The following is a 15,521-nucleotide window of genomic DNA, read 5'->3' as shown; positions in this document are numbered from 1 at the left end:
AGTCAATAAAAAAACTTTAGGAATATATTTATAATGTAAAATACAAACAATAAGTATTCTTGTTAAAACATACATTAAAAATAAAAGAAGTGCATGTAATCAAATAGGAACAAGGCCAATGAAGCTATCAGTAAGTGAAGAAATAAAAATATATTTTAAGAGCATATGTACTTTATACTACATAAATTAATATACAATTATACATGATGCATTTATTTGTATTATACATCACAAACTCACCATGGAAAAGATATAATATATTTTTATGTGAGTATCAAAGTCAAAGTGTCATCTCACATCTTAAAAATGTCAAGTTTTTTTTTTTTTTGTTTGGGTCAACAAATGAACAAAACAAATGTGTATTAGACAAAATAATTTTATATCTGAGAATTAGATAATAGATCATTAAATTACTAGAATAATCATTTTTAAAATAAATATATAAGTTTGTTCATGTATAATACTGTAGTATCATGTAGATTCAACTCTTTATAAAGAATCATTTAGAATCCATGTTTTTTTATACAATTTTTACACAATTATAAATGTTGCTAATCTCAGATCACAATTTTGATCAGTGAATCAGTGATTAATCAATCATTTGCTGATTTATTAAAATAATTTTTTACCCTTGTAAAATTTTATTTCATCCAATCTGATATTATATCATTTATTAAGTATTTTTAAACAATTATAGTTTTCATATTTTATATTATAAGAATTTGTATTAAGAAATATATTTATTTCTAATATTTTCATAAATACTGATTAAAATCAAATATATTGATTTTTAATACACAACACCAGGTTGATTCTGCCTGACGTAGACGCTATTCCCTAAGATTAACCCATGCATGTTTTTGATATGGAAAAATGGACTGCTCAGTAATACTCACTTTATTTAATGTATTAAATTAGTATAACTGCGTTAAAGTGTAGCATAAGACATATACAGTAAGAGTGAGACCTATCAGCTAGTTGTTAAGGTAATGGCTTAACAAGGCAATGACGGGTAACGGTATTACTTTGTAATATTCCGGAGAAGGAGCCTGAGAGACGGCTACTAAGTCTAAGGATTGCAGCAGGGGCGAAACTTGACCTATGGATTTTATCTGAGGCAGTTATGGGAAGTAATATTCTATTGTTTCATATTGTAAAAGTATATGAGGTGATTAATTGGAGGGCAAATCAAGTGCCAGCAGCCGCGGTAATACTTGTTCCAAGAGTGTGTATGATGATTGATGCAGTTAAAAAGTCCGTAGTTTATATTTAAGAAGCAATATGAGGTGTACTGTATAGTTGGGAGAGAGATGAAATGTGACGACCCTGACTGGACGAACAGAAGCGAAAGCTGTACACTTGTATGTATTTTTTGAACAAGGACGTAAGCTGGAGGAGCGAAGATGATTAGATACCATTGTAGTTCCAGCAGTAAACTATGCCGACGATGTGATATGATATTAATTGTATTAGATGATAGAAATTTGAGTTTTTTGGCTCTGGGGATAGTATGATCGCAAGATTGAAAATTAAAGAAATTGACGGAAGAATACCACAAGGAGTGGATTGTGCGGCTTAATTTGACTCAACGCGAGGTAACTTACCAATATTTTATTATTCAGAGAAGATTTTCAATCTGAGAATGATAATAGTGGTGCATGGCCGTTTTCAATGGATGCTGTGAAGTTTTGATTAATTTCAACAAGACGTGAGACCCTTTTATTAATAGACAGACACAATCAGTGTAGGAAGGAAAGGATTAAAACAGGTCCGTTATGCCCTCAGACATTTTGGGCTGCACGCGCAATACAATAGATATATAATCTTTATGGGATAATATTTTGTAAGAGATATTTGAACTTGGAATTGCTAGTAAATTTTATTAAATAAGTAGAATTGAATGTGTCCCTGTTCTTTGTACACACCGCCCGTCGCTATCTAAGATGATATGTGTTGTGAAATTAGTGAAAACTACTTGAATAATATGTATTAGATCTGATATAAGTCGTAACATGGTTGCTGTTGGAGAACCATTAGCAGGATCATATTAAGTTAAATTTAAATTAATTTTAATTATTAAATTTATCCACACATGGGATCAATAGGATACCATAACGATGAAGGTCGTAATAGAATACGAAAGTATATTATTTACCTAATTAATATATTTATAATGTATTGATAACCCTTTGAACTTAAGCATATCATTAAAAGGAGGAAAAGAAACTAACTAGGATTTCTTTAGTAGCAGCGAGTGAACAAGAAATAACCCTCCATTGTAATCCTTAATTGGAGTTGTAAATGGTTTATTCTATTAATTATATTTATAGAGAATATTATATTCGTTATTAATAGAATAGAATAATGTACTTGAGTAGAGCTGCTTGGTAGTGCAGTTTGAATAAAGGTAGAATGAAATATCTAAGGTTAAATATAATGGTATACCGATAGAAAATAAGTACTGCGAAGGAACTTGTGAAAATGTGTGGAGTTTAGCCTTATTTTTAAGGACCCGTCTTGAAACACGGACCAAGGAGATTATAATTATAGCAAGATAAAAATTAAATTTTTTAATCTTTATTAACTTGATTAGTTATAATTATAAGACCCGAAACACAGTGAACTATACATGTTCTGGTTGAAGATAAGCAACAGTTTATTGGAAGACCATAATCATTCTGACGTGCAAATCGATGATTTAAGATGTGTATAGTGGCGAAAGACCAATCGAACTGTGTGGTAGCTGGTTCACAGCGAAATGTCTCTCAGGACAGCAGTTATTATTATATAGGACATAGATGTAGGACACTGTTATAGTTTTTTAACTATGAGAAATCTTTAATTCTATGGAATTATATAAATTAAATTTATATAATGAATCTATTGTATAACTAGTGGGCACATGATTGTAAGAATGATGTGCAAAAAGGGATGAACCTTATGAAACATTAAATATTCTAAATAGTAGATATTATACCATAAATATGATGAATACATTGAGACAGTAGGGCGGTTGTTATGGAAGTAGAAATCCGCTAAGAAACGTGTTACAACGTACCTACCGAATGTATTATTGTATAAAATGGAAGAAGATTACTACTTTTATGAGATGTTTCTAATAAATATTTAGGTAGCTGTGCAATTTGTTTGTATTGAAGTATATATGTGAGTATATATAGAAGAAACAAATGAGCCGATCTTGGAGGCAGTAACAATATATTTGTATAGATATAGACTAGGGTTTTCAATTATTATTGAAGTGAATCGGTGTTATTTATAAAAACAAAAAAGATTAATAATTCTTTATTAAATTATTATAAGGTAACTTGATAATGACAGTATATTTCAATAAATTTAAGATAAATGAATTAAATTTAATTTTAACTATGGATTGTCATGATAAGAAATAGTTAATTATATATACTTGATAAAAATAAAATAATTTTAACCGTACCTATACCGCATCAGGTGTCTTTGTATCATAACAAATATTTTAAATTAAAGTAAGTAAGGGAATTCGGCAAATTAGATCTGTAACTTTGGGATAAAGATTGGCTCTAGCATGCTAGAACTTTTACTATGTAAGGAATCTGACTGTTTATTAAAAACATAGCTTTTTGTATTTACAAGAAGTGAATTCTGCCCAGTGCATTTATTGTTAAAGTTGTGTAAGCGAATGTAAACGGCGGGAGTAACTATGACTCTCTTAAGGTAGCCAAATGCCTCGTCATTTAATTGGTGACGCGCATGAATGGAGCAACGAGATTCCTACTGTCCCTACTTACAATTTTGTGAAACCACGAGACAAGGGAACGGGCTTGTTATTTATCAGCGGGGAAAGAAGACCCTGTTGAGCTTGACTTCAGTATGTTTTAATAAATATTCGGTATATTGTAGAGAGGTGGGAGAAGTATTGTGAAACCACTAGTATGTTTGAATATTTATTTATTAGAATATATGGGGAGTTTGGCTGGGGCGGTACAGCTGTTAAAAAGTAACACAGCTGTCCTAAGGTAGATGAATGATGGATGGTAACCATCAGTTTATTATAAGGGAATAAATCTGCTTTACTTTATGCATATGACTGTATTTAGTAGGGAAACCTTGGCCTAGCGATCCCAATTACATTCATTATGTATTGGGTGATTGAAAAGTTACCACAGGGATAACTGGCTTGTAGCAGGCAAGCGATCATAGCGACTCTGCTTTTTGATTCTTCGATGTCGTCTCTTCTGATCATCGTAGTGTATATGTTACGAAGTGTTGGATTGTTCACCCGGTAATGAGGAACGTGAGATGGGTTTAGACCGTCGTGAGACAGGTTAGTTTTACCCTACTGTAAGTATTTTTGAGTGAACTTTGATAGTACGAGAGGAACTCTAAGTGATGACCACTGGTAGTGCGATTAACTATTAAGTTATGTTGCTTAGCTACGTCGTTTCGATTAAGGCTGAAAGCCTCTTAAGCCTGAAGCGTAGCTCAAAGATACATTTAGGAGAATACTACTCTTTTAAGCAGAACTGTAAGAATGAAGGTGTATGCCGACATTTTGAGGTTACTGCTTTTTTTGTATGTATAGTAGGTGTTGTATACAAATAAGAGAGCGTATACGTCGTGGAGGGTGGGACCGAAACCCTCCACAAGAGAGCGTCCACGTCGCGGAGGGCGGGACCGATGTTTTTTAACTAGGTGCAAATTTCTATTTTGACCTGGGAGAGGTTGGGCATGATACTGATGCTGTATTGTTCCGCTGAACTGAGTCGTGTTCTTAAATGGTGTAATGAGCCAGGCGCTTTCGTTTTTCATCAGACTCATGAAACTAGGAGGCTGAAAAATAGAAGTGTCTCCATTCGTTTGGATCAAGTGGCTCTAATTGACCACAATAAGATTCTTCAGACTTGCCGAGCAAAGAAGCTAGAAATAGCGAATAAATTTTACGCTGATTTGGCGTCAGAGAATGATATAGATGTCAATGTCTATGATAAAGTAGATCTTGTTGATCTTCCCCCAGAGATAACAGAACAGATGAAGAATTTCTATCCGCACTGAAGAAATGTGGAAATAACAAAGCAGCCGGTCCTGATGAGATTCCAACCGAGCTATACAAACACTTACTGACTAGAGCAGTAGAAGATAAATTCTTTAAATTCATGCTACATGAATTTAATAAATATATTTGTGGAAATAGTCCTCCTGAATACTGGAGCATGGCAAACATGATTTGCCTCCACAAAAAAGGAGATGAGACAGATCTAAATAATTATAGGGGAATCTCCTTAATTAACACAATTAGTAAGATCTATCTCAAGATAATAAATGACAGGTTAACTCAATTTGTCGAAGAACAAGATATACTCTCTAGATACCAAGCAGGATTCCGAGCAGGTGAAGAGTGTATGAATCAGATTACATCTTTACTAGAAATAGTGAGAAGAAGAGAATTCAGAGGCTTGAACACAATAATGTGTTTCATTGACTTTGAAAAAGCTTATGATAATGTAAGTCATGACTTATTATTTGAAAAGCTTACAAAACTTAATATCCCATTGTATTTAATCAATACAATAAAGGATATTTATAAATATACCACCATGCGTGTGAAAATTGGTGGTGACACGTCAAGTGGTTATAGCTACAGAAAAGGAGTGAGACAAGGGTGCCCTTGTTCTCCAATGCTGTTCAATATATTCATCAATGATATTTTTGACGGCATAGAAGGAGTTTTGATCCCAAGATCAAATACGAGAGTTCCGGGACTGATGTTCGCAGATGATATTGTTGTCTTCGGAAACAACATTGATGATCTTAATAATAAGATCAATAGAATTTCAAAGTGGGCAGTTAATAACAGAATGAAGATTAACTGCACAAAAAGCGGAGTATTAGAATGGAATGCTCATTCTAACATACAAGAATTCCGAAGTTTGTATTCTCTCAGTACAGACTTTGGTGTGATTGAAGAAGTCACTGAATACAGATATCTAGGTGTCTTAATTAAAAGAAACACGCTAGAAGAACATTTGGTCAAAGACGCAGCAATGCGTGGCAAGAAAGCCTTAGACGCCTTGATGCCCAAGTTGATGAATAATAGCATCAACCTTTACTTCAAGGCGATCTTAATCAAATGTGTACTAGTACCCACACTAATGTATGGTAGTGAACTGTGGGGAATGTCAAGTACAAGAGCAGGTAAGATTAACAGGATCTTAAGAAAATCTATCAGAATGATATTCAAAAGAGTATTAGTTCCACTAGATAGAGTAATGGACGAGTTCAGTATCGAACGAATTCATATACAAGCAGCTTTAAGTAGATTTAGAGCATACAACAAGTGGAAACACAATAAGACAATCATATCGGATATAATTGCAATAAATCCGAAAGAAAGAAAAACTACCTGGTGTTCAAGAACACAAAGATGGTTAAAACGATTTGTCGGCTTCGAATACGAATCAAGTGATAGTAAATTTATCACTTCAAAAATAATTGATGTACTAAGAAGTCGAAGAACTCTAAATACTTCTTTAGCTGCATCAATAGCAAACCAATATGACATAAGAAATTCACAAATAAAATATGTCATGAACAAAATAAACAATAGAAAAATTAGAACATATACTAGATTGAGATGTAATTTAGTAAAGTGGTCCTCAGCAATAGCATATTCAAAAAGAATACCAATGAGTTATAGAAACGAATGCTTTTTGTGTGATGGACCACAAGAAAATTTAGAACACTTTCTTCTGGAGTGCGTCTGTTTAACTGACATTAGATCATCTTTTGAAAATAAACTGCCTCTACTGACTTGTTCAAAAACAAATATCCGAGATAAAACCAAGCAACTCCTTGGTAATAAAATCGGACTAAAAAATAACCCAGATAAGATAAAAGAACTTTGTTGCACTATAGAGTTCTTAGATAGAATGGTTGTCTCTAGAAGAATTATGATTAATAACAAACTGAAGGAGATAACGAAACAAAATAATTAATATAGCTTAATTAAAAAAAAATGAAAATCTAGAATTAGAAGAAAGAAGTGTTATATTATTAACAAAAAGACTTATATTTAATTATATTTGACCTGGGAGAGGTCGGGCATGATACTGATGCTGTATTGTTCCGCTGAACTGAGTCGTGTTCTTAAATGGTGTATTGAGCCAGGCGTTTTCGTTTTTCATTAGACCCGTGAAAGTGGGTCTCTAGTCATATTATGACTAAGGATGTGTCCTATGGGAACAAACTTTTCTCCTACAAGCGAGGCCGTTAAGGTATGCTGGCGTGTAAACGCAATTATTGATGATTTTTTCTTTATTAGTGGAGTTTTTGGTGGCTTGGAGGCTTTTCTTCGTTTTGCTGATTTTGTCTTTTTTTACAATAAACAATTTTATTTTTATTTTTTTTAATATAGCTTAATTAAAAAAAATGAAAATCTAGAATTAGAAGAAAGAAGTGTTATATTATTAACAAAAAGACTTATATTTAATTATATTTGACCTGGGAGAGGTCGGGCATGATACTGATGCTGTACTGTTCCGCTGAACCGAGTCGTGTTCTTAAATGGTGTATTGAGCCAGGCGTTTTCGTTTTTCATTAGACCCGTGAAAGTGGGTCTCTAGTCATATTATGACTAAGGATGTGTCCTATGGGAACAAACTTTTCTCCTACAAGCGAGGCCGAAGAGGTATGCTGGCGTGTAAACGCAATTATTGATGATTTATCTTTATTGGTGAGATTTTGGTGGCTTTTCTTCGTTTTGTTGATATTGTATTTTTTTCTGTGGTATAATGGATCATACCACATGATTTCCAAAAACCAATAAATACTAAAACGCCGATGCTTCTTCGGAACGAACAGCTATGGTCGACTATTATTGGTCAGCCAAATCTTATTTCTTTCTATTGGTTACTATGTAATGTAAATAGAGAAATTCCATGAACAACATGGTACAACATCAGAACGCAAACCAACACTCTTCCTTCTACAAAACAGATAAACAAAACTCTTTTCATAACGATAAACAATCCTTTCCCTTTAACTCTTTTAACTCCGGTCTTCTTGGCACCTCAAACCGTAGCATCATTGAATGCTTCCTTGCCACAGGCAAGCTTCCCGGTAAACACGCCAATTTGAGCTCAAATGGCATTAAAGGTAAAAAACCAGTTACAGCTGATAACAAACATCATTCCGCGGAATTTAAAAGAATAGTTGAAGGAACAGACGTACCCACCATCGAACATATACTCAAAATATTTAATATTAAAACCGACCTAACAACTGCAGGTCTCAAAGAGTTCGAAACTACTTCTGAGTATAATAAGTGGAATGACACACAAGCCGGTCAAATATACCATAGTCTAATCTATGATTTCACTTATAAATCAAAATTAACAAATAAAAGTTATAAAGCATTAAGAAAAGAACTTCTTAATATACTATACCCCATGACGCAATCCAGAGGAGCTACCTCTGGACAAATATAGTTCTATTAAATTATACGTTTTATTTATTTGATTAAAGCCTCGTTGGGCATCCGTAATGGGATACTGGTCCCTGGCTCTGAGGCCCTTCCTTGGTCGTGGATTCCAATGGTATTGATGTTTATCTTGTCTCATAATTTTGTAGGGGTCAGGGCAAAAAGGAAATAAATATTTGATTTTTGGAATAGACCGGTCGAATGGTCTATTTTCCAAAAAGGGAAAATTGATAAAATAAAAATAAATAATTTGTGGTATTTATAATACCACACCCCAAAACACAACACCGAATAATCTCTCAAAAACTTGATTATATTAAACAGTGCAATTACTTTACCATAAATGAATACATGGATGAAACTACTAAAGAATTAGAAGGATACACTCATATTTACGAACTTTCTCGGAAAGAATTGGAGCGAAAACAAGATGAAATATTCTTTAGAGTATTGGACAAATACACAACAATTAAAATAGCCGACCAAAACCTTAAATCGGCATTATTTGAAGAAATTATACAGTTTCTAGTAGACCTTGAAGAAAATATTTTAGCACAGTCAACAGAGACAAGTCAACGTGCTGTAAAAGACATAGGATTTACCAAAACTACAAATAACTTCACAAGCAAGAAATGGTGCAAGTATCATAACTCCAAATTCTATAACACCAAAGATTGTTCGCTTCATAAGAACACCCCATCTAATGATAATAAAAATCTTATTATATTGGAACAAAAGACTGATAGTCATGAAGGCATTAAAATCAATGGGAAAATTAATGACACTATGTTACAGTTATTCGTGGACACAGGGGCTACATGCAATTATATACATGAGAACATTGTCAATATATTAAAACTGCCAATATTTGAAGCAAACCCCCTTACTATGGTATTCGGCAATGGTACAAAAGAAACAACTAATAAGATAGTCGAATCAAGATTAGATATCAGTGGTAGAACATTCTTGATAAAGTTTTATGTATTACACAAAATTCCAGAGGATATAATTGTAGGTTATGAATTCCTCGCGGCAAACTCGCAGTTGTTAAACATTAAAAAGAAAATTATTATTGTGGACAAAGGAACGATAATTCCATTCATTGGCTCGAAAAATCATCAGAAGAGATGCTAGATGAAGTATTAGCAGAAAATACTTGTCTAACCATTATTAACAAAATTTTTCATATTAAGGGGGCAGATAATATTGCTGCGGACTCCCTATCGCGATGCCTCATATCTCAGGCAACATCGCTAAAAGTAAAGTATGATAATGCTGTAAGAAGAGCTTGCGCGTCAAACAACGACGCGTTACAAATAAATGACAAAGGTAAACTAATAGTTAAATATGACAAGATCAAGTTCGTTGCTTAAGACTATACACAAAATATCAGGACACCGAGGGGGTTCAACGCTCTATAACAATATAAAAAATTATATTTACGTTAAAGATGCTCTGAAGAACATAACAAAAACAGTCCACAAATGTAACATCTGCTGAAACTATAAGATTATTAATAACAAGAATCAACAAGAAATAAGAATGAACTCCGGCAAGCTATACGAACGAATCTCAACGGATATTTTGGGCCTTTCTAATATTATACACCCATTCCTAATTCCGAAAAGAGGACAGGATATATCTTAACAATAACAGATATATATTCAAGGGAAACACACTTAGTTTTTTACAAGCAATTAAGACACAAGAACTTATAGACGCCGTAGAATATTGGATTTCTAGTAGAGCAAAACCAAAGCATTTGATCTCAGATAACGGACGGCAATACACCTCAACCGACTTCACTAATTACCTTACGGACATGGATATAAACCATATTCTTATACCAACATATACACCAAGATCCAATGGTATATCAGAGAGAATCAATCAAACCATTACTTTTATCATATCTATTAATAAATATAGAAATATTTACGACACCGTCAAAGAAGCAGAGAACACTTTAAATAACAATTATAATCGAGGTATTGAACTTCACTTATCTCTTAACGCACAAAAAGGATTTCTTCGATATCGAAAATAAGCTTCAAAACTTTAGAATAAATACAAAGAATTTATCATACACCCCAAAGTTTAAAGTGGGAGATATAGTATATAAGCGAAATCTAAAGGCAGGAAAGCTCGATCGTAAGTATGGACATAAACAAAGCATAGAAGAAGTTGGAAGTAAAGGGAATTGGGTTCGCCTAAAGAATGAAGAATCTTGGACGCACGTCCGAAACCTAAAGTGCTAGTCGAAGGTGGCAGTATGTGGTATAATGGATCATACCACATGATTTCTAAAAACCAATAAATACTAAAACGCTGATGCTTCTTCGGAACGATTAGCTATGGTCGACTATTATTGGTCAGCCAAATCTTATTTCTTTCTATTGGTTACTATGTGACATAAATAGAGAAATTCCATGAACAACATGGTACAACATCAGAACGCAAACCAACACTCTTCCTTCTACAAATCAGATAAACAAAACTCTTTTCATAACAATAAACAATCCTTTCCCTTTAACTCTTTTAACTCCGGTCTTCACGGCACCCCAAACCGTAGCATCATTGAATGCTTCCTTGCCACAGGCAAGCTATCCGTAAAACACGCCATTTTCAATAAACAATTTTATTTTTTTTAATAATATCACAGATTCGATTTTTTTTCCTTTTGTGAGTGTTTCCGGTCCAATTAAATCTGTCGATGTGTAGAGACATGATTTGATAGAAAAAAGGGGCTAAAAGAATGCATATAAAATTCAATTAAAAAGTAAAATTTGAATCAATTTGATAATATTGTGGTGTTTCCACCAGGGAGATGGCCATAATGTAAATAGCATTCAAGAATGCTTCTCCCTGCACCTAAATTAGTTTTAGTAAAATGGTTTTTATTAATGCTATTCCCATGTGGGTAATTAGCTGTCCTCTTGTGAGGGGGTAGGTATCTTTGTGTCCTCCCGTAGTTATTCATATTCTCTTGATTGTTCATCTTTTTTTGTGGGGTAAAATAAAGAGAAAATATTTATAGTAAAATATTTTCTAGAATATTCGTTTGGAGGGAATATAAAATAAAAATAAGTAATGTGGTAAATAAGACCACAAATATAATTCGATCACATGTTTGACGTATAAATTTAATCTGTTATAACTTAAATTATTTTGTGATTAAAAAATTTGTAAATTTGTTAAATAAAGGGGGTTTCCATATATTTTCAAGTTTTCATCCTTTAATATGAATGAATCTGACGAAGAAGATTTACTAGAAAAGGACAAAATTAAAAAGATATCATTAGCAACGCTAGACGATGAATTTAGTGAAAATAAAGAGACGAAGTTGTATAAAATACGAAATAAATCTTATGATATTTTACAAAAACTTGATTCCATTACACCTTCCAAAATAGAATCAGCACTTCAACATGTTAAGTTACTCAAAAAAGAGATGGGCTCAAAATATCCAGCTTTGTTTGATGCAGACCCCATGATCATATTTTGTCATGTAGATCTTGATTCATTTTACGCTAGTGTGGAATCATTGGAAAATCCCGAATATAAGACAATACCTTTAGGCGTTGGTAATATGAACATGCTCGCTACTTGTAATTATGTAGCAAGAAAATATGGTATAAGGGCTGGTATGCCAGGATACATGGCAAAACAATTATGTCCAACTCTTAAGATAGTTAAATGTGATTTTCAAAAATATAATTTTTTCAGTGAACAAGTTATGAGTGTATTGTCAATTTTTGATGAAAAAATTGAAATTTATGGAATTGATGAGGCATGTTTGACATTTGATGTATTGAAATTTAAAAATTCGGTATCTAAAATGAACATGATAGGGTTTAATATTTCATTATTAAACAAAGAAGATAAAAACAAAATTCAAATCAAAGAATACTCTCATGACCGTTCTGTTTATGTGCCAATGACATCTACGAAGTTTAATTTTATAAACATAAAAAAATTAATAGACAATATTAGGCATTTAGTATTTTTACGTACTGGTCTTACAATATCGGGGGGAATTTCTGTGACAAGGGGATTGAGTAAATATGCATGTGGAATAAATAAGCCCAATGGATCTTTTGTAATTGATAAAGATTTTGATGGTCATATTTTGGATTTAGAAACTGATAAAATTAATGGTATCGGTTCTGCCACTAAAGAATTTCTTGCAAAGTCTTATAAAATTAGAACTATAAGGGAACTTAGAGATAACCTACATTTTCTATATCTAACTATGCCTTATAAATCATTTAAAAATTTGTTTTATTTATCATATGGTCTTTCTATATTTGATTTTAGTGATAGAACAAATAAGTCAAGACAATCTGTCGGTAAAAATGTGACATTTAGATCCACTATTGATCATTCTGAAATCTGTACAATTCTATGGCGTTGTTGCACTTCGTTAAGTGATAAACTCAAAATGAAAAATATAAAATGTAATATAATAACACTAAATTATAAAACGTCTAATTTTAGTAGTAAAACTAAACAGATTAAATTAAACAAGAAGATCAATGAAGATATTGAAATTTTTAATGTTGGTTACGATTTATTAATGGACAGTAAGCTTTTAACAACTAATAAAAATATTCTTAATCCTATTAGACTCTTGGGCATAACTTGTAGTGGTTTTTCAAATGATGATAGCAACGGACTGTCTAAGTTCCTCGGATCTGTATATGAGAAGAAAATTTGTCCAGTCTGCAAAAAAGCATCCTTACATTTAAATAATTTTTTATTTGAGAGCCATGTTAACAGTTGTATAAATGCTCAGCATACTGAAGAGACCAAGCGTAAAAGCACACTTGACGCATATATAAAGAAAAAAAATCGAGAATAATCAACCAAAAATAACCTATATCGTTTAACGTAATACTAATAGGGCACAATCCAATCGGAAAATATTTATTTTTTTCAAAAATTGTAAGAGCAGATAATTACAAACATAAAATAAAATTTATTCTTTAAAGTTACCTTATTTATATGATTATTTCGATTACTTGGGCTCTTATAACTTATTTTACAGTTCTGAATTTTAATTTGTTTGTTGTACTCTGAAATTACACTCCAGTATTTCTGGGATTTGCATTATGGGATTATCTATTTCTAGCACTATTAACACAGCATTTGGTTACAGAAATAGCAAAAATGCATGTTTATAAAAAACTGCAAATCAAATGTATATAAGAATTGAGGAACAACTAACTTAGTAAATCGGAGGATACACACTGTAAAAACGTATTTAATGTATTTTTAAAACCTTATCTTACCATATGGCTGTTTTATTATACTTCCCCGTAGGAAGCATGTTCAAAAAAATTCATATAATTTAGATATAAAGGAATGAAGAAAACTGATTTTTATGGATGAGTATAAAGTAAATAAATTGATTTTATTTTACTTTTCTTAAAACTAAGGCTGTATTATAGATATACCATTGTAATTATTTTTGTAGTGTGATTATAGATAAACTTAGTTTCTTTCGAATTGATAAAAAAGAAATATATGAAATAAAAGGCCCAAAAATAATGGCTATGACGAATTTGACGTATACATTCCAGTTAAACCACATGATGGCCTAGGATGCATAGTATATTTACGTTCTTATACTTTATTTTAAAGATGTAGCTGGTTTCAGTTTACATATACTTATTATAACACCGATACTATTTATAATTCAATATAACACACTGTGATATACAATATTTACATACAATTTTAGGAATCATTATTATGATTGAATAATTTAAGAATTATGATTTTTTTTGGTATATAATAAATCTTGCCCACTTATTTGATGTCTTGATAATCTCACAATTTATTGATTATGACTAATTAGAAAAGAAAAAATCCTGATCGACGACAAAACAAAAAACTACTTTAGCGCCAAAAACTAAGATGGATACATCCTTAAGGGCTACTAATATATCCCTTTCCCAAAGCAGCCACGATTTTAATATATAAAATATAAATAGCTTAAATTGTATTGAGTAAAAGGTATCCCACTAAGCCATTTCGCATGTTATATAAAATTTGTTGGGTTCTAATTATTCATAGTTCGTTTAAATATACCATATAATATGTATATTTTAATATTTACATGAATATTAATAATTCAAAAATCGCCCATTTTATAAAGTATTTACTATACTATGCTTTAATTACTATGTTTCCATAATTATTTCCATTTCTAATAATAGTATGATGGCTTCTTAAACCTTACTTCGTTAATAGTAATTCTACAAGATTTGTTATATTCACAAGAAATTTTTAAATAAAATTACTTAAATTGGGTACAATATAATATCTTTGAAACTAATTACTTTTCACAAGCTATACCTACAATTTCTTCCGACATTTCTTGGAGTTCCTCCTGAAATCCACATATTGGGTCTTCGAATACCTCTTACTGTTCAGTATCAAGCCCATGTCTAATTGACATAGTTGGGCTTTCTAAAGTCATCTTAAGGACTCTTGTCTGTATATATGCTTCCATTCTTGGTTCTAATCGGAGCTCTTTGATATGCAAGCGGCGGAAATTAATTACTATTCCATTCCAAGTAATTACATAAGGGATAATTTTCGGCTATTATTTATAGAGAAAAGTCAAATGATTTGCAAACAAGCCGTATTTATGTTTCTTTCTGTCTCTACTGCATGAAAGTGTTAAAGCTTGTGATTCCATTTTTAACAACGATTACTTCTTTCCTCAACCTGTCCACAATTAGTATAACAGACTTGTTTGCTTCATTTTATATTTGAATGTATCCTAGTGTCAACTCTTATCTCAACATACTCATTAGCTACACGTTCCTGGACACGATAAATTTATAACTTTACTTATGTAAGTGTGATAATAATTGTAATTACCAAGGTTTTATGTAAACATCCAATTAGACTGTTTACTTCATGCTATGAGTTATGTTTTCCCAAAATTTACAATATATTGTTTTTTTGTTGATCTATTTTTATATTTTAAATACTCTTTAATAGTTTTTAGAGCATCGAAGTCTAAGAAATTGACGGC

General features: G+C 31.9%; 1 protein-coding gene and 2 non-coding genes across 3 annotated transcripts; all 3 read left to right on the top strand.

The window, feature by feature from the left end:
• Positions 1–802: 802 nt before the first annotated feature.
• On the top strand, positions 803–2,047 carry VNE69_04802. Its single transcript, XR_010573994.1, has one exon. It is a non-coding gene; the product is annotated as an 18S ribosomal RNA (ribosomal RNA).
• Positions 2,048–2,080: 33 nt separating this feature from the next.
• Positions 2,081–4,564, top strand: VNE69_04801. Its single transcript, XR_010573993.1, has one exon. It is a non-coding gene; the product is annotated as a 5.8S-23S ribosomal RNA (ribosomal RNA).
• A 7,150-nt stretch (positions 4,565–11,714) lies between these two features.
• On the top strand, positions 11,715–13,334 carry VNE69_04147 (DNA polymerase kappa; the record flags this gene model as incomplete). Its single annotated transcript, XM_065473395.1, has 1 exon — positions 11,715–13,334. One exon carries the CDS (start codon positions 11,715–11,717, stop codon positions 13,332–13,334), a length of 1,620 nt encoding a protein of 539 aa, XP_065329467.1.
• Positions 13,335–15,521: the final 2,187 nt, after the last annotated feature.

Source organism: Vairimorpha necatrix, chromosome 4 (assembly GCF_036630325.1).
Source record: "Vairimorpha necatrix chromosome 4, complete sequence".
NCBI lineage: Eukaryota > Fungi > Microsporidia > Nosematidae > Vairimorpha > Vairimorpha necatrix.
Note: the sequence above shows the minus strand (reverse complement) of the source record. Positions and strands in the feature narration are given on the sequence as shown.